At 50.5% G+C, this 22,758-nt stretch overlaps 1 protein-coding gene across 2 annotated transcripts in view; it reads right to left on the reverse strand.

The window, feature by feature from the left end:
* DUSP22 (dual specificity phosphatase 22) overlaps positions 1-22,758 on the reverse strand; it is a 47,324-nt gene that overhangs the window by 5,341 nt on the left and 19,225 nt on the right. For both annotated transcript variants that reach the window (XM_060163844.1, XM_060163843.1), the window contains exon 4: positions 7,167-7,216. In XM_060163844.1, coding sequence (XP_060019827.1) covers positions 7,167-7,216 — 50 coding nt within the window. The remainder of the gene's footprint in view (positions 1-7,166; positions 7,217-22,758) is intronic.

Below are 22,758 nucleotides of genomic sequence, written 5' to 3' on the forward strand. Positions count from 1 at the left end.
TGTCTCTCAGCAGGCGGAGCTGGCGGTGAACTCTTCTGATGATTGGGAAGTGCTGGGGCTGAGGGGGTCTCCTCTGTCACCCTGAGGCTGTCGGAGCAGCAGTTCCCAGTCCCTCGGAGGCCCGTCTTCCCTCCAGTTCCGGCCACAGAGAAGTAAAGGGGAGGCTGTGGGCTGGGGGCCCCTCCTGATAAAAGGAAGGGCATCTCTGCCCCAGGCTTCCTGCCAGGGGACTGGGAAGTGGCTCATGCCCAGAGTTGCGTCAGCCGCTCTGCGACCACAGGTGGCAGGCCTCCGGGGTGGAAGGGGGCTCCAGGAGCTGCTGCCCAGACCTGGAGCACCCACCCCAGGCTTCTTGGGCAGGGAGTGAAGTAAATCAATGTCTTTATAACTTAAAACACTGTCAATCAGATATTCTGCTATTTACAGCCAAGCACTGTCTACCTGATATTAACAAGTGCAACGGTTTTAAAGACACCGAGCCACTCATGTGGCCGAGGAGTGGCTACAGGCGGCCCGTCCAGCCTCTGCCTCGTGGTATCCCACGCAGACACGCCAGAGGGTGGGCAGGTTTGACTGCAGGTCCAGGGCTAGGCAGTTCGCCCAGGACCCAGGCTCATCTCAACTGCAGGCTAGTGGCCTCCGTACCCTAGGCTGGCCACACTGCAGTATCCAAGGGTTCCCAAGAGGCCTCTCCACGCCTGCAGCCCATGCTCTAGCCTGTGCTCTGTGGGGCTCTTTCTGGCCCAGGAGAGCTGTGTCTGAGATGAGACAGGTGGGAAGAACACCCTCCAAGCAAAGGAAGAGCGAAGCAGGAAACGAGAGACGACGGCCTGAGTGCGTGGGGAGCACGGACGGCCTCGGAACACACTGTGGAGGCTATGCCAGGCGGATGGCTTGTCCCCGGGACCTGTCGGCCCTGGGGAGGCCACCGACACCTTACAGAGACGACAAGTGAGCCCCTTTACTGAAACCCCAGGGTGGGAACCTCTTCTGTCCGCCTTTCACACCTGCATGTCCAAAATCACACGCAGGATGAAACCCAGGTCCTAAATAAGGCGTGGTGCTGGGTTCAAGGGTCAGTTTTGCCACACCTCAGCACGAGAGACTGAGGTGGGGTGTGGTCAGCAGGGAAACGTCTAAAGTGGCCGGAGCCCAGAGCGTGTGTGCGAGGGGCCCCCCGACAAGGGAGCTGTGAGGAGGGTCTCCCCCCAGCCTCTCCTCTTTCGGCTCTGTCTGCATCAGGCGTCAAGTCCAGGAAAAACCCACCGACGGCTCCTGCCCATCGCTGTGTTGGGACAAGGGCTCCGGCCCAGGAGCTTAATGATGCCCACGGAGGGCCTGCTCGGAGCCCCACCTCGAAACCTGACTCATGGGCAAGACCGGACACGAGACCAAGCCGGACAGACACTCCTGGAAGTGCCTCTTCCAAGGAAAGCCAGGAGGCAGGTGCGCTCAGTGCTCTTGGGGTAGGTTATTTCCAGGGAAGCTCGTGACATAAGCCCTGGCCCGGCCATCACACCCCCTCCTCCACAGTGGGAAATACCCGGGGCTCCGGGCCGCACGTTGCTCAACCCTGGATCAAAGCAGAAGACCAGAGGGAAGCACATCCGCCACAGGCTTCCCCTGAACGCCGGTTCCCTGTTCCTGCTCTTCGTGCTGTACCTTTACTTCCACACAAAGACACGCGGTCAAGCTCTGCCGGAGGACAGCCACCTGGGCGCGTCCAAAAGGACGCGTGCCGACACGTGCGTGTGGCTGCCAGTGTGGAGCTGCCGACAATCGCCGAGAGCACGGGGGCCGGGCGAGAGACGCCCTTCCGTGGGGCTGGTACACAGCCCGGCAGCTGTGCCACTGTCCCCTTCTTCCTCCTCCCCAGTCTGTGCTGGCCCTCCCCACTGGGCAGTGCGTCCCAGCCTGCCCTCTCCATCCAGACGCCCAAAGCAGGACCAGCTGGGTGTCCCTGACCTTCGGGAAAGGATGCTGGATGAACCTAGCCAAGCCGCACCACACGACGCTCACTCTTTGCGTCTGGACAATCTCTTCTCACTCCAAGACGGCAAGACCTGGAGGCTGTGGTCCCCACTGTTGGGAGGTCTGAGGCGGTCCTGTCCTGCTGGGAGGGACTCTGCTTGTGGGAGGTCTGGCCCAGCACCCCGGGGGGCAGCTGGGCTCACCCCAAAGCCCGCAGTGCCAGACCAGGCTGCGCTGACAGCACAGCCACAAGATCCAGGCCACCTCTCCTGCCCCTCGTGAGAGTATGAACGTGTGTGCGCACGTGTGTGCGCACGTGTGTGCGGTATGTATACAGGAAAGCAAAGGAGAAAAAGACCAGGAAAGGCCAGCACCCTTAGGGGTTTTTTCCCTCAGAAAAGAATGTTTTAAAAAAAAGCCTATGGGTGGAGTGTCCTCTCTGGGTGCAGGCTCTGGAGGGTGCGCTCAGATCAGAGAGCTGCTTCCTCCTGGGCAGAGTCAGTGCAGCCCCCCAGGCCCTGCGCTGACGGGGCAGCTCTCACTGCACCCGAGGTGAGCGGGAAGGAAACTTCCCCACCCGGAGCAGACTGCACACAGCCTTCAGCACATTTATGTCAAGGCTTCCGCAACTTTTACATTTCCTGCATTGTCAACATTTAAAGAAAAATTGCGGGGAATATGTACTTTTCATTTTGCCAAATAAGGTCATTTTAAAAACAAACAAAAAAACATCCCCTCTCTATCATCTACTACAACATCATTTTACAAAGAACAGTTCCACCCCAAAAAAGCAAGGACGACATAGTCTAAGACTAAAAAATAGGTTTTTAAGTTGAATAAGTGAAGAGTCTTATGAAAAACGCAATACACGTTTTCCACATATTTCTCATTTCTGCGACTGCAGAGTCCTCAGGAGTCGTGTATGTGCATCTTTGTCTGGAAGCAGGACAGAGCACATCAGGGCCCACTTAGCTCTGATCTTGCAAAACTGCTTTTTAATAATAAAAGTAAAGAAAAATGTAAATGAGAGAAAAAGAGAGCTGGAAGTACAGAAGACTAAACTAAAGAAAACACACACAAAAAGACGGGAGGTGGAATAAAGCAAGGAGGGTTTAACGCAAGCTCTCTGCATTTCTGGTGCCTCTTCTCTCCACGAAAACCCCAGGAACCTGAGACCCTGCTTGACCCTCAAGCCACTGTTGTCACCAAGTTTCTGCTGCGAAGATGCGATGCTGCAGCTCCACAGAGAAGACAGAAAAGATAACCCTTCCCTTATGGTGTCTAAATCCAAACACCAACCTGATAAATACTACACTAGGAATGAATACAATAAGCTGCGATACCTCCAACCATTCACTCTCAAGACACGTTAACACGCCTTTCTTGAAGAGGCAGGATATGGAATCTGATTCTTTGGAGACACTTAGTGTCTTTTTATACACTTGCACTACCTCACCTAATGCTACAGAAATCGTGTGAGACAGGTATTTCACAGGGGAGACAAGTGAGGTTCAAATGACTTGCCCAGGGAAGCACAGACAGAAAGCAAAAGCAAACATTTCCAAAGCCTCAGCTCACTCAACCACTGCACGTCTGCCACTGGCAGAAGGGGGTGTGCATTTGATGTAAACCCGACGATGCCTCCAATTCTGCAAAGCACGCAGAACACACCAGCCTGGGTTCTGTGGGGTTGTCACCACTGTGAGAACCTGAACTTTCATGTGTCCTGACTTTGTGAGGCAGGGTGGTAGTGGGGACCAAGCTAAAATTCTGATGTGTTACTGCTGTCTCCGGTCAGGGTTCTGCATTTCAAATTCCTGGAAGATCAGAGGGGAATTTGTGAGGAGTACGGCCAAGACAGAAAACTGACCTTTCTGGCGCGTCTGCGGTGACCGAACGCAGGTAGTCTCCAAAGGTCACAACCCTCTTACTAAGCATAATTAGCAAGAAGAATTCCTGCTGGTATAGGGATTTGTGGGGAAAGAGTTAGGATATCAAACCTTAAATTATATCCAAAGTTGGAAATAATTTTTAAAATCTTTAAGTTAAAAAAATAAGCAATACAGTTTTCTAGAATTTATTTTTGTCCTTAAATATAGGAACTCTCAGGCACCAGGAAGTAAAAGCTGCGAGACTGAAGGGCCTCTGGTTCTAACTGGGCTTCCAGAGCAGTAAGAGGATTTGCCTCCTGACCATCTACGTCGGTTGATGATACAGAAGCTGAAGGTTCACGGTCAGCCTGCACATGCGCCTACTACTTGGTGAGTAATAAATACAAGCTACCCAAAGCGACGTGGGTGATACAGAGAAGTCAAGAGCTCTGCCTGCCAGCGTCAACCGTCTCACTGTACAATGAATGCATGCTCGCGGTTAAAAGGCAGGCTGTGCTTTCCAATGAAGTATCTGTAACAGGTAGAGAAACTCAAACTATTTCATAGGCTGTCTCTTAACATACGAAGTACCCTCGAATTCCAAGCTTAACTTCACGATCTCTATATAACTTCACTAAAGCAAGAAACATTTATAGAATCGTGCACATTTATGCACCTAAATCCCTACTTGTGTATAAGCTTTGCTATTACTAATGGATCAAAAACAAAAGTTTCCCTAAAGAATCACACATGTGCCTATGAGCACAACCGTCTTTCCCTGAGTTATGGTCTGGACCCCCTTTTCCAACTGAACCCGAGGTCAGGCTGCTGCAGGGCTTCACTCACGACGGCAGCAACGGCCACTGCCCAGCTCGACCTGTCACCAGCCCCGAGCACAGACGCCGCAGCACCCCCCTGCTGGACCACACTCTTGGCCCGATTCCAGGAAAGGGTAAGAAGGCAAACCACACATCATAACAAGACATCTGTACACACTTGGGACAGCAGAGAACAAGTTCAATCTTATGAGCCAGTCCTCTGGCCCCAGGCTGACTGGGCTCGGGCTGGTTTTGCCAGAAGATCTGAACAGACCCAGGAGACGTCGAAGTCGGGGGAGCGGCTGCTGCACCCTCTGTCCCCGTCCTTCCCTGGATCACACCTTCCCAGCATCCGCAGTGGACCTCCTGAGCACCTGTAACTCTCAGGACGCACCAACGCACTTGGAGTAAAAACACACTTATTTTCAAAAGTGCTCAGAGGTCACAGAAAACACTTCCACACACATGGTCTCATCTCCACAGATCCTGGAGGCAGGCGTTTGCAGATGAGAGAACTGAAGTTCAGGGGCGTTAGAATGACTGGCCCGTGGCAGAGGGAGCTGCTTTTGAACCTGAGATCTCTAAGCAGACTGGGTCTACCGCTCACTTGTCTGCACAGGGCAGGACCGCTGAGCGCTGTCTTCACCTGGTGAGCTAGGGTCCTTGCCCCAGACGTGGAGCACAGTGCCTGCCTCCACCGAAGCTGAAGCATCCTGGGGCGGTTCGAGCAGAGTGGCCATCTGCCCTGACCACGAACACCCACGGGCTGCTGCAGTCAGATTCTTCCGGAGGGTCAGGATGCCAATCAGGTACGACAAGTTCAACAGTATGTTAGAATTTCGGTTTGAGATAAGAGCAGAGCAACCATTCTAAAAACAGCCACCAAAACATGGGCAGAAGACTGCCGTGGCCTCGAGAGACAGGCAGTGGCTCGCTTCCTTCCGTATACACCATGCCCTCCAACCACTTCTGTTTCTCGACACGACTAGTAACCAAGGAGGCTCTCTGATACTTCTTCTCCTTCCAGATCTAGGCTACTACTGTTTCCCTGGTGACCCTATAAAATCTTTCCTCACCATCCTCGATCTTAAAGACTGACCTTTTCTGTGAAACACGGAGAGCTGTTGTGGAAACACAGGCTTTGGGTAGGAGGTTTTGGCCCTGCATCCAGCCTCCCCTGCCCCTTCCTGGTCTGACTCTACACCTCCTGCCCCTGCCCTCACCTTTACTCTTTCCCCCATCAGTCCATCTGACTATAGCCTCCCGTTTTTCCAAACAGGTAGACCTCACAAAATTATTGCATAACCTGTGATTTCTCTGCTCTCCAGCAGTGAAAAACCAAGGTTGGCTAACATTCAGTATTGGACAACCTTCAGAGTGGTAAAGTTGTATGGTCTGTACTTCTGATATGTAGGCCTTGCAGGCAATAAAGCTTGAGAACCATGAAGGTTCTCAATCCTGACAAGCCCATGGACTCCCAAATTCCCCAACACCACAGCCTCTTCCCTGATGAAATGCAGCAACATGTCATTCTGGAAGGGTTGTTGTGTCTGCCCTAGAACAGGCAGCAAAGGTGAGTCTGAGGCAGAGGCTGGGTTGCTGGACGTACTGAACAGCCACGTCCTCGACTCCTGTGGCTCTCAGCCTGCCTGGTTCAAATCCAGGCTCAGGAGAACTTTCATCTAGTCCACATCACCTCCAGACACCGAGGAGTGTGGTGTCACAGCTGTAACCTCGTTGGTCTGCAACCCCTGTCCCACAGGTCTCGTATGACTGTGGGGAATCTGGAAAGGAGAGCGACTATGAATCTCTCTTTGGAGGGACACACAGAGCTAAAGCGGCACCGGAGATGTATTCAGCTGTGGGGAAGAGAGGGCAGGACTTTCCTAACCAGAAAAACGTGGTCTCTCAACTCAGACCAGCTTTCCAAGGATGCTGTCCCTCAGGTGGCCACTGGCCACGTGAGGCTGCTAGGCACTTGAGACGGAGCTGGTCCGAATGGAATGTGATGTAAGTATAAAAAGCGCACCAGGTTTTGAAGACTTTGTATGAATGAAAGGATATAAAATATCTCATTTTTAAAATGCTGAGCACACGTTGAGTTGATAGTATTTTGAGTATATTGGGTTAAATAAAACGTATTATTAAAATTATTGTCACCTGTCTCTTTTCTACTTTTTAATGTGGCCCCTAGAATATCTAAAATCATGTGTGTGGCTTGTGTCTGTGGCTCGTATTATGTTTCTGTTGGACAAAGTGTAACAGCTTCCAGGGAAAGGGTGCACATGCTAAAGGTTTGGTTTGAGGCACCCTGTACAAAATTAGGCTCTTCATACACACCCCACTGTCAGAGCTGCACAGGGGAAGGACCGGCAAACCAGCAGCGCTGACCTCCTGGCCCTCCCCCATCGCGGCCGGGCGGCAGCTGTGCATCGAGGTCCCTCTGCTCTGATGGCTTTAAGTCCTTTACCTTTAATATGTCCAAATAATACAGAAAAAAACTTACAGGTTTTGAGATGGTGAATCCGCTGCTGGAATGCACAGGTATTTAACCCCCTGTGGAATGATAAAAAATAAAATAAGATAAAAAGATGATACTCTGTGGAGAAAAGTATTTAAAGGAACTATTTACTCAGGTCAAAAAATAAAAAGTAAAAAGGAGAAGTTTTTCACTCATCTTCTATTGCCAAGGAACTGGAGGAAAACTCTTAGTTAAGTTCCTGGTCATTTTCTATGACCATGCACACAAATATTCATGCTCTCGTTTGTAGGTTAGACAGGGTTTATCGAAGAAGCGAGATGACTGAGTCCTTCCCAGGAAGTGTCTACAAGTTTCAAAACTGTCCTCTCTGATGCTTGTTCAAATACTCTACTCTTTAAATCTATTTCACTTAAGATCCTGAATGGCCAAAAAGGAAGCACTGATAGTAAAAACCTTATCATGATGACATGTTATACGACAGTCTTAGGAGGAGGAGAGTTACAGTTTCACTGATGCAATGGTAGGAGCTTCACACACTCGAAACAATTTGATTTATTTTGCTTGCTTTTCAGAAGAGTAAAAGTTTACATACCAAACGAATATTTTTTTAAAAGAATGGCCCAATTTGAAAAAAGATGAACTTCACATTGTTCACTATAAAAATCTATAAAAATGTTTATGTAAATTCATACTATAAAAAATCATGCCAAATTTGAGTTTTATTAAAAGCCTGGTTGCCTCTTCTTTGGAGGGATTTAAAGTATATTTCAAAAGGTCTTCAATGTCAAGTAAAAAAAAAAGTCTAGAAATCTCAGCAAACTTTGCGAAGGAGTATGGCTTCATGAAGACTTAAATAAACCACTTTTAAACCTTTCTCTCTTGATAGCCTAGTCTAACAGAATCTAGCCACCAGGTCATAGATAATTAACGGGGAAAACATTTTCAGAAACTAGAAAAGTAACCAACCTAAGAGAGTCAAAGAAGGAGAAACATGTGGAATCATGGTACAGACAACCACATGTCCCTTAGCAGCTGAAGGCATAAAATTATTATTTCTAGAATTATTTGCAATTTTTTTGCAGCTGATCATTAAAATTTTACACTCAACTCGTATCATTAGGAATTTCTGTGTTGTACTTGCTAGTGCAGTCTTGTGAGGAACATGTGGTCCTCCACCACGTTGTGGATCCCACTTTCCAACACAGAAGCTATAGAAACTATGTTTCTCAACCTCCTTTGCTGTTAGGGTGCAGACTCGGGACCTGGTTGCATCATCTGACACACCTACTTGAGGCAGATTTGGAAACAGGACACGGGAAGTGTCAGATGGGTAAAGAGCACCTGCTCAACAGGTGCAGGTGGCGGCTGAGGCGGGAAGTGCTGGGCGGACGTGGCAGCAGGTCACAGTGGGCAGTTGTATGCTGTGCACTGGGTATTGTTCCTCGAGCTGCAGTTGGCAGCCTGTCTCTCCAGCTCTTCGGAGGAGATCATAGCCCTCGGCTCTCTCTTAACAAGCCCCTTTCTGCTGAAGTGCCTCAGAGTGGAATCTGTTGTCTGCAACTGAGATCTGAGTGACACAATTCCCCTTCCTGTCCCCCACCATTATGAGAGGTCAGAAAAATCGTTTCTCCTGCTTATTTCACACACACATACACGTATATGTATATATATTTTTCAGTTTTGAGTCAGTCACGACATCTTCTAACAAAGGCTCCCGTGGATCTCCAAGAAGACGAGTTTTACTGCTACTTAACCACAGCGGAACACTCCACACGTGGCCAAACGTGCTAACACGCCACGGGTTAGCTGCTGGGAGAAGAACGTGAAGCAGCAGGCTGTCCCTCACTCAAGCTTCGCTTCGTCACCTCACTGTCTCCTTCCGTCCCCGTCCCCTGGACTCTGGGCATCGTGCTCTGTTGGAAACAGTGAAGCGGCTGCCTGAAGTTCTAAGCAGCTCCAAACCCAGAGAGGTTTGACAGCCCTGATACGAAGGGAAAGAAAATGGAAAAGGAAACGACACTGTTAAAAAGAGTCATTTCACGCCTCCCCTCATGGAGGCCAACAGGCTTGCTGGTGTAGACACACACTGATCATCTTGTGATCCGCCATTGAAATGACTCATTTACTTTTTTCCTTTTACTCTGAAGTGAGAGTCGGCTGGATCAGGCCCAGAAGCTTGTGAAATGCTTCCCTCCCACACACTTCCCCCAAGTTCCTTCAGACCAACCCTTCCAGAGGGACGGGAAGGGTTCTCAGGGTTCCACTTTCCCTTCTCCTGCGACTGTCGGTCTGAGCAAGCTGCTAGGCAGCGATGCTGAGGCGGGTCCCTCTAATGTGGGAGGAAAGCACCTGCCGCACTTTCCGACCGACAGCCCCTTAATCCTGCAGAATCCAGAGCCGGCCCAGCCCATGTGTCGGGAGGAGAGAAAAAAAGGAGAGAAGGAAGAGAGGAGGGGAGGGTAAGTGGCTCTCAGCTTATCGAGAGCGTCCGCCATCAACGCCAGCATGGTGTCGGGGGGGTGCTCTGCTGCTTCAGGGGTCTCTGGACGGGGTCTCGTTCCCCTCTGTGGTGCCTGACGTACGAAGGGAAAGAGGCCAGCCCACACAGCAGGAGCAAGCCGGGAGAAGGTGGCAAGGGGTGTCCCCACTCCGTGCCTGCCGAGGGTGAGGAAGCACCTTTCGGCCATGTCGGTCCCCTCAGCCTCACTAGCTGGGACGGGCACGTGGCAATGATGGCTTCCCATCTGTGACGCATTTAAGGAGGAACAAAGGGTCTCCTGGCCACAAGTTTGGGGATCCCCTACTGCAAAGGAAGGACGCTGAAAATATACAATATAAGATCATGTTCTCTCAAAGACACAATAACAGCAGTAAGAACCTTCCCTGGAACGATGCCTGGCACACCACAGGCACTTACTAAACGTCTGCTGGATGGTAAGAACGAGGTGAAAATCAGTTAACATGAAGATCACATCGTAAGAATAGTACAAGGGGAGAAAAATATTGTGACGTGCCCAGGCCTTATTCTGGTGACCACAGAAACAAGAGGCACGCCATGCTGGGGGCACGCGCACACACACGCTCCAGCGGGACACAGCTAAGAAGCAGCTCACCGTGATCTACAATAAGAAGGGAACAAACTATGCAAATACAGTGAAGAAAGGAGTCAAAACTGTCAAAAAGGTTCAGTTGCTCACCACCCAAGAACGTCTACTTATCCTGGCTTAGTCATTAACAAAGCACAAAAAGTATCTTTCTTGGAGGCCACAGACTGCAGAACATAAGGTGCCTGAAAGAAGGCTTCAGATGCCTGCACATGTGTACAATTCAGTTAATTACTAATTCAGAAAGCAGCAAGAGTGCTGGCAGCGTGAAGGACCGCAACGCTAATGAGAAAGCCGGACAGACTTAAAATTATTAAAGAACTGGGCTCAGCAAATGTTTTAATATGATGTGGAACAGAATTTTTCATCTACCTGGACCTAAACAAAGGACCTTTCTGGAGTGCTGGAGTGCTGGAGTTCAGAGAGACAGATGTTTAGCTAAGTTACAGAAAGTTCAGCAAAAAAATAAAGAACGTCTTATTATAGGACAAAATTCTAGAGCAATCTGAAAACTTCATAAGCAATAAAAACAGCAGCCATGGTCTCCCTTTTAGTACAGCGCTTGCTGGGGGTATCTCCTCCTTCGTATTTGCCGCTGGTATTTTTTAAAACCCCTAAAATCAGTTATCTTCTTTGAAACAAAATTCTTACTAAATAAGTAAAAATTCAGTATTTCCATGATCTTCAAAGAAGTGATTGTTGGAAAGCTAATTGACATTAAACTTTTATGGAGCTAATAAATGTCGAGTTACAGACTCTCACCTTAGAGAGCTGGCCCAGGAGTGCCCACTGAAGTACAAAAAGAAGCTCAGTTAAGACGGCCATGGTTTCTACGAGGGACAAAGAAAGAGCAGCCAATTTCTTTGGACTACATGACCTTCTGAATGGCCTCACATGTCCTGAGAATGGCACCAATACTGATGAAATGGGAACCAGAGGGAGGAAAAAAGGCAAAAAACGTATACACTAAATCTTCACAATACCAAGTGACACATCGATTAGTGTGACATAATGTCACACTAATGTGACACAACGTAGGAAAAAAATTAGGAAAATACAGAAAAGAAGTAAGAGTTAGGTGGGATTTGCCAAGGAGCGCTTTTTGGATGAAGTTTTTGTTTTTGTTAGGTTTTCAAAGAAGCGGTAGTCATCACTTGACTGAAAAGAAAGTTGAGAAAGTATTCCAGAGGCTCTTCTTGAACAAAAGGTTAAAGCTTTCTAAGTCCGTATTCTCAAAAGTTCTAATAATTTTCAGTTTTCTGTTTCAACAAGCATAGTAACCACCAAGAGTAAGGTTTTTGCCTTTCTTTGGGTCTGAAACTAAAGATTACACTTAAAACGATACGTAGGCAAGTACTTGAAAAGCAGGGCCAAGGTTCTGATTTCAGGACTAGTGAAGGAATCAAACTCTCGCTTGTTTCAAGTACAATTTCTAAAATTCACTGTTCTTTTCTTTCTGAAACATCGTAAGTAAGAGTCTTCTGAAGAACCTAGTTGACATTCTACTTTTCAAAGGAAAGGCCAAGCCCTTCAGAGCTGTCTTCTCTCTCCCAGGACGCTAATGGAGACCAGTTACAGAAAATAACTCCTTCCTGCCTATTTACAACCTAAGAGGAAACATCAGTAGGAGAAGCAGGGGCTCACTTAAGGGGCCAGAGTCGGGAAATCCAGGCAGAAACGACATAATCAGAAATCTTGGTTTCTCATTTATGCCGTTCAGTACCAGCAGCAACTTGGGTGCGCATGGGAGGACCCCGAAGAGACTGCGTTTTTCCTTTGGCCAGCATGTTTGGGGGCTGTACTGCACGGCTTGAGAAAATAAGCTGAAGACCCCATGAAAAGCTAGTTTCACCACATTCCCAAAAAACTCTGAGTCCAGAAAAGAAACATAAAATTAAAGAGAATTAAATGTGGCGACTTCCCTGGTGGCGCAGTGGTTAAGAATCCACCTGCCAATGCAGGGGACATGGGTTCGAGCCCTGTTCTGGGAAGATCCCACATGCCGCAGAGCAACTAAGCCCGTGCGCCACAACTGCTGAGCCCCCGCACCCTAGAGCCTGTGCGCCACAACTACTGAGCCCACGCGCTGCAACTACTGAGCCCATGTGCTGCAACCACTGAAGCCCGTGCACCTAGAGCCTGTTCTCCGCAACAAGAGAAGCCACTGCAATGAGAAGCCCGTGCACGGCAACGAAGAGTAGCCCCTGCTCACCACAACTACAGAAAGCCTGCGCAAAGCAATGAAGACCCAACGCAGCCAAAAATAAAAAATAAATAAGTAAATAGGACTGGAAATACAGTGTTAAATAAAAAAAGAATTCAATTTGAACTGTCTCACACCTGATCAGAAGCAGGACCACAGCTTATATACTAATTTTTAAAAAGTCTTTCTCGCTTGAGACAATCGCTCTCTCCACTTTCCTGGTGTGGTAAAATACACATACCATAGAATTAACCATTTTAACAAGTACACGGCTCACAGGCATTAACGCATTCACATGCACATCCCTGCCGCCCACCCTCAGAACCTTGTCATCCTCCCAAATGGAAACTCGGTCCCCATTAAACACTAGCTCCCACCCCTCCCCAGCCCCTGCGAGCCGTCTACTTTCTGTCGCTATGAATTTGACAACTTCTGCACTTTTATATAAACCTAAAGGTAGGTAAACTCTGAAAAAGTTAGTCTGGCCACACTCTTAAAGGTCACATACCCAACAGATGGCAACTGCTGACTTGGAATTGCTTTTGGACAAACATACCAGGTTTGACAGCCTCACTGTCTGTTTCCAGGGCCCCTCCTGGCAGAGGCTCAGTGCAGAGAAAGCCCAGGAAGATGCCCAAATCGCTCATGTACGTGGAAGCCAAGCCCAGCTCCTGGCACATACACTTTGATTAGTATTTCTCCTTGATGTAAGAATTTTCACCCAGCCAATAACATTTTAAAAGGAAAAAGTACAGTACAAAGTTATATCCATAAAGAGGTTACATCTGGAAAACCCGATGTGCGTCTGCGGACTAAGAGCTGGAAATCAGCACAAAACACCAGACAGGGAAGGTCCCGAGGGTGAGGCTCCGCCATCTCTCTTGTTTGGTTGTTTATACCGCAGCAAAAATCTCAAAGAAACTACTGTAGAAAATCACCCCAGAAGCTAACTGCGGCCCCTTAGCTGTGCCACATGATACACGTCTTAAATCCAGGTTCTAAACCGAAGATGCATTTTCTTAACGTCCCCACTTGCCACTGATTCTTCCTGCATCAGCTAAATTTAGGAAACACCACCACAAATAACAACTTCCAAGAACTCTGTGGTGCTTGGTGGGGAGGGGAGGGGTGGGAAGGTCAGAGTGGAGAGACAAGATTTAGCCCTCAGTTTGATTTTGTGAGAAAAAATGCAAATGAGAACCCTCCAGCACCTGCTGGCTTCTTTCAGGTTAGTCAAAAAACGACATACATTTGACTCGTCAGGCCAACAGGTGGAGAACCCAAAGGCTTATTTTTGCTCTACCTCCTTTTGCTAACACGGGCACAGTCCGCTGGAGTCCCTCAGGCTGCGAGGGCGGGCGATGGGGAGGTCACGCCAGCCCAACCACCTAACCCTCTTCCGCGACCTGGGTTCTGTCTGAGGACCTGCTGGTGCGCCCGATGTGACTCGTGAAAACAGGGCAGTTTCGGCAAAATCTCTCCAAATCGAGCAATTCTACGGTGTAACCTAACGGGTGTTAATGCTACACGACCACGTTGAAAGTCACCGTGAATGAAACACTCCTCAGGAGTGATCAGCAGTGGACCAAGTTTGCCTGTAAAAGACACAAAGGTGGATTTTTATCTGATCGTGTGTCTCGGCTGGTGAAACACCCCGTCTGCAAAGTAAAACGACCCCCTCCCAAGCTCTGTGGCTCTGTTACGACCCCCCTTCCTCCAGCTCACCAAGCCCAGGCACCTGCTGCCTGAGACCCCCAGGCATCCTGCACTTTCCTGCTTCCCCCTCCCCAGGCTCCTGTGGGTCCTTCTCTCCCTCAGGAGTCCTGGGGGGCACTTCCTCAGAAAGCACCCCCATCCCAGGCTGACTCCCGCGATTTCTCTAACTGCCACCCAGCACCCAATGGGCCGCACAGGGTGCCGGGGCCCCAGCACAAAGGACAGTAACTGATTTGAGGGTCAGTCTCTCCTTTAGACCCCAAGGGTGCCGGGGCCCCAGCACTGAGGACGGTAATTGACTTGAGGGTATCTCCCTTAGATCCCAGTTTCCTTCAATGCCTGGGTCCCATCTCACTCATCTTTCTTGCAGCACCCTAGGCACCTCTCTCTCCAGAGATCATCAATACATGGTCACTAAGTGAAGGAAGGGAGATCCACCTTTAGAATATTAAATTCCAATGTGCCCTGAGAGTCCCGTGTCCAGGGGGGCCAGAGGTCCCTAGAGTTGGCAGGAAGCACCGCCCAGGGCAGGCAGGCAGGCCAAGCCGTGTTAAAGGGCGATGTCTCCATCTGCAGGGTCCTATGAGCTCTAAATCTCAGCAGGATGCTGGGCCCATCTCACTAACAATGAAAAACTATTACTAAGGTGGAGGCTGGCCAGATGCTCAGAAATTTCCAGGAGTGCATTAAACTGGGGACTCAGTGGCCCCAAGTTTCATTCCCAACACAGGCCCCTGGAAACCGCTGGCTCAGTCCCTGAGGTGCACCCCAGCTACACTCCCTGCCACCTGGCCACCAAGTCCAGAGGTGACAAACAGGCCCGTGTGTGTCCGGACACAGCCCGCCTGTTCATCGGCGTGTGGCCTGCAGCTTCTCTCAGGACACGGGTGGGAGGGGGTGGCAGAGTGCTGCCCGGAAACCTCAGGGTCCTAGAACCAAACATATTCCTCATCTGGCCCTTGACAGAAGGTGTGCTGAGCCCTGGTCGGACAGTGATGCCTCCGAGGTCACTGTGACAACCTGGAGCTCATTAGGTAAATCACACGTCGCATTCCTCTTCCACACACGGGATATGAGGATCAGGCCTCGGGGGCTCAGGCCTTGGGATTGCCTGATTCTAAACCATCACTTGTGCCTGGCTCTCTTCCTCACTCTGGAGAGAGGCACAGAGGAATTTCTCTCCAACACAGGACTTTTCTAAAAAAGGAGATTTGATTCCACCTGTGAAGCACTGAAGCGGCTGGAGGTGCTAACAAAGAAACGAGGCGTGTGTTGTCACCAGCACAGACCAGGCTGCAGAGGTGTCGCCCGGGGCTTTGGAGGGCCGGGCTCATGCGTGGGTGCACTGCCGGCTGGCCTCGCCTCTGTGCAGGAGGGTGCCCAGCCCCTCCTCCGCAAGGAGCTCAGCGTTTGGAATGTTGTCTGTGGTCCCTCTTGCGGGTTGCCAAGCAAATGAGTCCAGACTCCCTCCCTCCCAATGGGACGAGACCTCCCTACAGGCGAGTGGCCAACGCCACAGATTCCACTGGGGCACAATCCTCGGCACTTGAGGAGCTTTTTCTAAGCAGCATTCAAGGTCCCTCAGGCCTAACGTCACATCCTCCAGGTGGGGTCAGACCCCAGAAATGGTGTTTCGAGAATGAAGCAAACACTGACCCAGAGCAGGGCACTGCCCTGCGAGATAGCCAGTCCTGCGTGGGTGGGGTCAGGGTACGGACACGCACAGGTGGGATGCGGTAAAGGCCAGCGCATGAGTCCATGACTCCTGCTTCTCCTGGGCGTGAGGAAGGGCGCGCTCTCCAAGGCAGGTACGTGCACTGGATCTCCCCGGCGCGCGGGTCGCCGACATACCACAGTGTGGGGGTCCAACCTCCAGCACTACAGGGGAGGGGCGCCTTCCCTGCTCTGCTCTAAGACTGACTCCGCTCTGCTCAGTGCCCCAGGCCTTCCTTGAAGGGCAACACTTCACCAAGCCCTCCCTCCCAGACGCTGCCGCTGAAAGCAAGCCGACGGGCCATTTTTATTTTGACAGCTGCCTCCTCTCGCAGTGGGCACAGAGGGGAGAACTGTGTGGGGAGGCCAGAGGTCCTTCACGGGGGTGGGCAGGACGTCAAGACAACTGGTTGAAGCCACTGGTCTTGACGCCACTGCAAGTGCAGGGGTGGCAGCAGGAGAGGGTTCCAGCGGAAAAGTGGGGAAGTGTCAGGTTACAGGGACACGGGGTGGGGGGGGGCGTGGGAGAAAGGCAAACACTGGGGAAGATCGTTCTTCGCCGTGAGTCGGGGTGTTCTACAAGGCCGTTTGAATTCAGCCCCTTTGGGTTGATCTGGGGATCTGCGAGTGTCTTCCACTTGCATTCCGTGGGGCTGGTCTGGTTACACAGGTAAGTTCAGGTCGGACCAGCTCCACCATCGCTAGGCCCTGAGGACTCTGAAGGCCAGTACGGTCGGCAACGACCTCTGAACTACTCTGGTTAGGAAGAGTTTCCAGGCCTGGAACGCTCAAGCCGAAGCCCAGGCTCCACTCTGTTGTCTGAGACGCCTCAGGTGATCGCACAAGTCGCGGCGGCGTCCCTCTGCAGCCACTGGGACAATGCGGGGTGGCCTCTCCTTTCTCTGGCTCTGGCAGTAGTTCTATGGATGACGCTCCTTTAGTTGGGACAAAGTCTAGGAAGCCACCAAGCCTGTCCACAGTTGGCCCTCAAGAGGAGGGGGATCCCACCCCGAATGCAGACGCACCTGTGTCCTCTCCGCCAGCCAGCCTCCGCCCTCACCGCGGATTCAGTGATTTTCCCTTAGAAGAGAGAGCAGAGCGGCTGCAGATGCCCCGCTCAGTCACCGATGTTGGAACCACACCTGTGCTCCTCTCGTGGTGATAGCTGAGAGGAGAGAAACAATTTCTCACTCCAGACCCGGGGCCTCTGCCAGTCTCTGCCCCGGCACACACACAAACGTCCCGCAACATCCCAGGAGTCAGAGCACAGAGAGGGGAAGGCAGGGCCTCGGCTGCAGCAAGGCGACGGCACCAGCTGGTACTGTTGCTTCACCCCCAGCTCCTGGAGTCAGGTTGGGCCACTTCCCTTGCAGGTGTGGCAGGCACAGGGCCCACTGGCAGTGCCTACCTGGCAATGAATTACAGGAGCACCTGAAAATGGCAAATCTGCTTAGGGTTTTATAAGGTGCCCACAAGAATTCTATTTTGTCTGATAAGACTATTACTATGCCACCTTTCTTTTGGTTCATGTTTGCTGGAGACCCGTTTCCCATCCTTTGATTTCTAACCTTGCTGTGTCTCTTTGTGCAGATGACTCCTCTACTTCCTGGCGTCCCAGTTCAGCCCTCACGGTTTCTGACCAGGATTACCGTGAGAGCTTCCCAGCAGTTTCCTTGGTATCTGTCTCCCTCCCTCCATCCCATCCCCTAGTCAGAATCTTGGAAAGGAAATGTGAAGGAGTCACCTGACTTTGTTCCTAAGTCTTTGCTGAGTCTCTGCTTCACACAAGACGAAGCTCAGACTCCTCGGCTTGACGAATAAACCTTTCCTAATCTTCCCGGCGCCTCTGCCCCTCCAGCCTGGCTCCTGGCGCTCCTGCCCCGCTGAGCCCTGTGCTCTGCACACCCGGTGCCCTGCACACACGCCCTCACCCAGCATCCATCCCCCGCTCCCCAGCAGACCCCCCTATCCTGGAGGGTCAGTCCACACTGCCCGCTCTGTGGCGAGGTCTGGCTGACCCAGCGGGGACGGTGCCCCGGGCCCCTCAGCTCTGACGTGCACTCGCAGCTCCGCACCGTTTAAGGATTTCTTGCCTGTCTCTTCTTAGTGTGGGGCCACAGCGTACTCCTCTTTGCATTTTATCCCCAATCCCTGCTACAAGGTAGGTGCTCAATGAACATTTGCTGAATCTGAAGGAGTAACTCCCAATTTAGCCAAAAGGAGAACTGAACGTGGCACCCCCCTCACCCCCCACGCTGACCACCCTCTCCACTCTGCAACCAGACGACATCCACACGTGTCCTTATTTCCCCCTTCCTGACCAGCCCGGAAGGGCTGGTCCTACGTGAGACACACCTCCCCACTGAAGCGGACATACCAGTCCTGCAAGGCTGCCTCAACACTCCTCTTCACAAAGTCTTCCCCAACCCCCAGTCCGTGGGCATGAGGACGTTGTATAAACAGACCAACTACCATCCAGCACTTACGGGCAATCCTGCCGCAGTGTGTCAGTGCATACTGCCATTCCAGCTGGAGCAGAGGGGAGAGACCACGTGTCACATGCTTCTCCTGAGACCTCGGTTTGGAAATCCTGGCAGATCCTGCCACTAGCATACTCCCTGTTGAGGACTCTGGGAGGGGTCTGAGCTAGGAGAGTCCCCTCCAGAAGCAGCGCTTGGCGCCCATGCACAGGACGTGATCGCACAGGGGCGTCTGCAGAAGAGAGAGGAGATGGAAGCTCAGCAGGAGATGCTCAAGAAACTGGAACCTGACTGAGAGGAAAAGTCTAGGAAGAAGAGTGTTTTGCAAAAGTCTTCAGTTACGTGGTGGAGGCTGGTCAGTAAGTGTGAGAACTAGAGAGCACGCCCACAGCTGAAGCACCAGGAGCTCCAGGGAGCCGGGCAAAGGGAAGTTAACACACCTCTTTCACTCACAGACAAGAAGCACTGCTTTCCTGCCTGGAACCAACGCAGGCCTCGGCAGTTTCAGCCCCTCTGGCTCATCTGCGCTGGAATTCTGGCTTCAGAATTCCATTTGTCACAGAAGGCCAGCAGCCAGGGGAGCCGCCTTCTTCGCGCTTGACGGCCCACACACGGGGAACTCAGACACGGCTGGATTCGAGAAAGAGCGATTACTAGACAGTTTTCGATACCTACCATAATCATTTCTATTTGAGTCATTTCTATTTAAGTCTGGGGTTGGCTTCAAAGAAATTTGCCTCAACACATGAAAGCTGCAAACTTTTGGCCCAGGAGGTGCCGCCGATACTCAGAGACTTCACCGGAGAGATGGAAACAACTGTCAGCCTGAGAACGATCCCAGGTCGAACAACGATTTGCTTTCAAAGGCCCTGGACCTCATCAGCAATTATGATAGTGTGGTGGTTTCTGTAATGCCAGTAGAGTAACAGAACTCATCCACACCGACCAATCTGACCAGGAAACCCTGCCCAGTGCTTCAAGCTGTATCACTAGGGGATCTGTGAATCCTAAAAGAGGATATAAACTCATTTAACTGAAACGTTCAAGTAGAAGTACAACATAACTGATATTGAAAATAAAATGTGCACAGTTGAGAGGTGTGTCATGGGCTTTCTTCTCCCTTTGAAGATTAAGATGACTAAAAGAGACGCTTTGCATCCACTGACCCAGGAGGATGACAAGCATGCAGTGTGTCTGAGGCCACACGTTCACGTGTGAATCCATGGGAAACATTGTTACCAAACACAGAACCCATTCCAGCCAAGCCTGGACACCCAAGTGCAATCTGCCTGTCACCACTCCAGACACCAAGTGTGGCCACCTGCTTACCTTCCTTCCCTACCTCTCTTCCTTCAAAATGATACTATGAAGATACTCCCACTGTGGAAAATAAATAGAGAAAAAAGTGAAACTCACCCTCTCCACTCTCTTCTCCTATCCTACTGCTCTTTACCATTCCCAGGAGTCTGATACGGTCCTTGCAAGCTCCTATCTGTACACTTACACACTTATTTATGTACATACAGGAATACATTATTGATATGCAATTTTACACAAAGGGGATCATATTGTGCATATTATTCTACAACTTGCTTCTTTTGCTTAGCAATCAACCTTTTCCAGTGCACACATGTAAGCCTTCCTCTTCTGTTTGAACTGCTGCAGTGTCTCTTTCACACAGGTGTATCACCGCTGACAGGTACCCTTCTGCCGGCTATGTGGGTTGGCTCCAATTTTTTGCATTACAAACAGACCTGCAGTGAACCTCCCTGCCTACACCTGTGTGTACAGGACAAGGCATGTGGCTTTCAGCAATTCTCTTCCTCGTGCCAGGGGAAATGTGGCCAATAGCCCCTGTGACTTGAAGGTCATGGACAGGAGGGGCCTCAGAGTCCTAAGAGCTGAGCTGACATGGTCACCAGGTAGGCAGAAAGGCAGAGCTGGGTCTGCCTACGAAGCCTCCAGAGGAGGACAAGGTAACCAAGGTCTCCCTGATGAGTCAGAACGCGGCCCCGGTGCCTGGAAAGTCCTCCCAGCCTTTCATGATCCGGCCACAAGCTCCCGAGATCCGAGAGGATGTCTCAGCCAACCTTCCCAACCTCGAGCTGCCCTGGCTGCGGCCAGTCTTCTTTTAATTGGTCGTCCACTGTCCGTGTCTTAGACTGTGCTTTCCTTGTAGGACCAGGCTTCCAACGCAGACCAAAGGCAGATGAAGCACCGCTGAGAGGTCAGCCAGAGAGTCACAGAAGAGTCACGTGGTTGCAGGAACTTAGCAAGAGGGAATTCTGAACTGGAGGCCACTCCAGCTGTGTATGGCAGAACATCTGCGCCTGCCCAGGCTTCCTGACAGTGGGGGGAGGGCAGTGAGGCTACGCTGCATTAACAGACCTCTGGCCTCACAGATCACTGGTGGTCAATATACCATTCTTGACACTGCTCTTCTTTCACACCCTGAAGTCAGCCACAAACGACCGAAGACGTGGCTTCTCACTGGGAGTGGAGCTTAAATGCACTCGGCTCTGAGTGTGTCAGCATCTGCAGAACCAGATCCAGGCCAAGTGCTGGGGAGACCAGGAAGTCCAACGCGGCAGAAATCCACTGCCCGCAGTGGCCTGAGGCCAGCTGAGGAGCTAGGCCATCAGACGGAGGTCAGACGGCCATTTGACGGCCTGCAGGGTCTGTCACAGAGCACTCACAATTCAGGGCCCGACAAAGAGTGCAAACTATAAGTATTATAGGAAAAAGGGAAGAATTCCTGAGGTTGGAGGTCACTGGGAGTGTCCTTCTCAGAAAAGGAGCTGGGCCAAGGTCTGAGGGAGGGTAGGACTTGGGTGGGCAAAAGAAGGGTGGAATAAAGAAGTGGACACAGAAGCACAGTTTCTCAAACTTCAAATGCCATTTCACACCTTGGACTGGGCTTGTTTTACATCTAGGAAGCCAACAAAAATTTTGAGGGTGAGAGACGGGGTGGGTCACCAGACAGAAATGCAGCAGGGGAACGAGGTCCCTACAGGAGCCCCTCAGGCTCTCAGCACCACTGTCCAAGCAGACTGGGCATCTCTTGGAGATACACACCTATATGTACAGACACATAAATAACAGTAAGTGGCAGAATCAGGAGAAGTGGTCAACTACACAGAAAACTAACAAAATTAAATCCTGAGTCTGGATAACTCAAGAAGATGTCTTTTGTGTTAAAGGAAATATAAAACAGAATCACCAGGAGTAAATGCTGGCCTATGAAAACATCCTGTTCTTGAAAACAGAAACAAACGCTTAAATGGTTCAAAATACGAAAGTCACAACTTAAAATGGGAAGAATACGCAAGCCGAACTCAAGCTCAGAAAATCCTTGTGGCATCATGCATGCAACGCCCTGATTTGAATATATGTATATAAATGATTTGTTTTCTATTTAATCCTAAAATGTAAATCACTTAAACATTAAATTGTTTCTGTTATTAGCCCAGAGAAGGAATGAGAATACTTTTTAAAGCATTTTTGTTAATAGTGAAAAATAGTTGTTTCCTGCAGGTGCTCTGGTTAAATACCCAACATGAAAGATGAAACAAACTCTGAAATTTTTACATCAGAAAGATAGACTTCTGGTTCTTTTTTCAGAGGAAGGGAGAAACCTTTCATTGCTCAATATTACTTCCTCAGCACCTACAAACAACACGGGGTTTCTGATTGAAAAAGCACTGTCTTTGTGACAGGAGTTTTCACCATCCCTCAAATCTGGAGCAACCAGTAGGCACTGAAAACACAGCCCACAAATAAAGAAACACTTTCAGCAAACGCAGGCCACTGCCCCACCCAGTCCTCAATGTGGAATCGGAGGAAGGGATTTTTCCCCCTTAGATGTCATGATTACAGATTTCGGCTTAATTCCTACTTGAAATTCATCTACATGGCAATGATTTCTCCCCCGGCTCCGCCATCTGCTAGCAGGTGACGGGGGCAGGCCGCCAGGTCTGGTTATGCTACAAAGGAACCAGGACACTGCTATCCTCCAGGCTGGGTCCCCAGGATCCATGGGGGATGAGCAGGACCGATGTGATTCCGTGGAGTCAGGGCCCCACCAGAAGGCATATCCTGGTACTCTACCAGCCAGAGCGGTACCAACCAAATTTTCTAAATCCCCAGTTGTCTCCAAAGGCCCAGCCAAAAGCCCAGCACCGCAAATGCCTTCAGACTGACGTGGTAAAGGAGGACCCTTGTTCTCTGAGCGGTTCCTGCCCTGAGCCTGATGGTAATTATTAGTAACATGTATAAAAGAGTTACCGTGTGTATTTTGTTTTTTCACTGAGGGCTTCACCATGGCAGACACTGGCATCACTTTATCTCTAGCACCCGTCCCAGGGCCCTGCCTGCGGCAGGAGCTCAAGAGTAAACCATCC

Source organism: Lagenorhynchus albirostris, chromosome 10 (genome assembly GCF_949774975.1).
Source record: "Lagenorhynchus albirostris chromosome 10, mLagAlb1.1, whole genome shotgun sequence".
Taxonomy (NCBI): Eukaryota; Metazoa; Chordata; class Mammalia; order Artiodactyla; family Delphinidae; genus Lagenorhynchus; species Lagenorhynchus albirostris.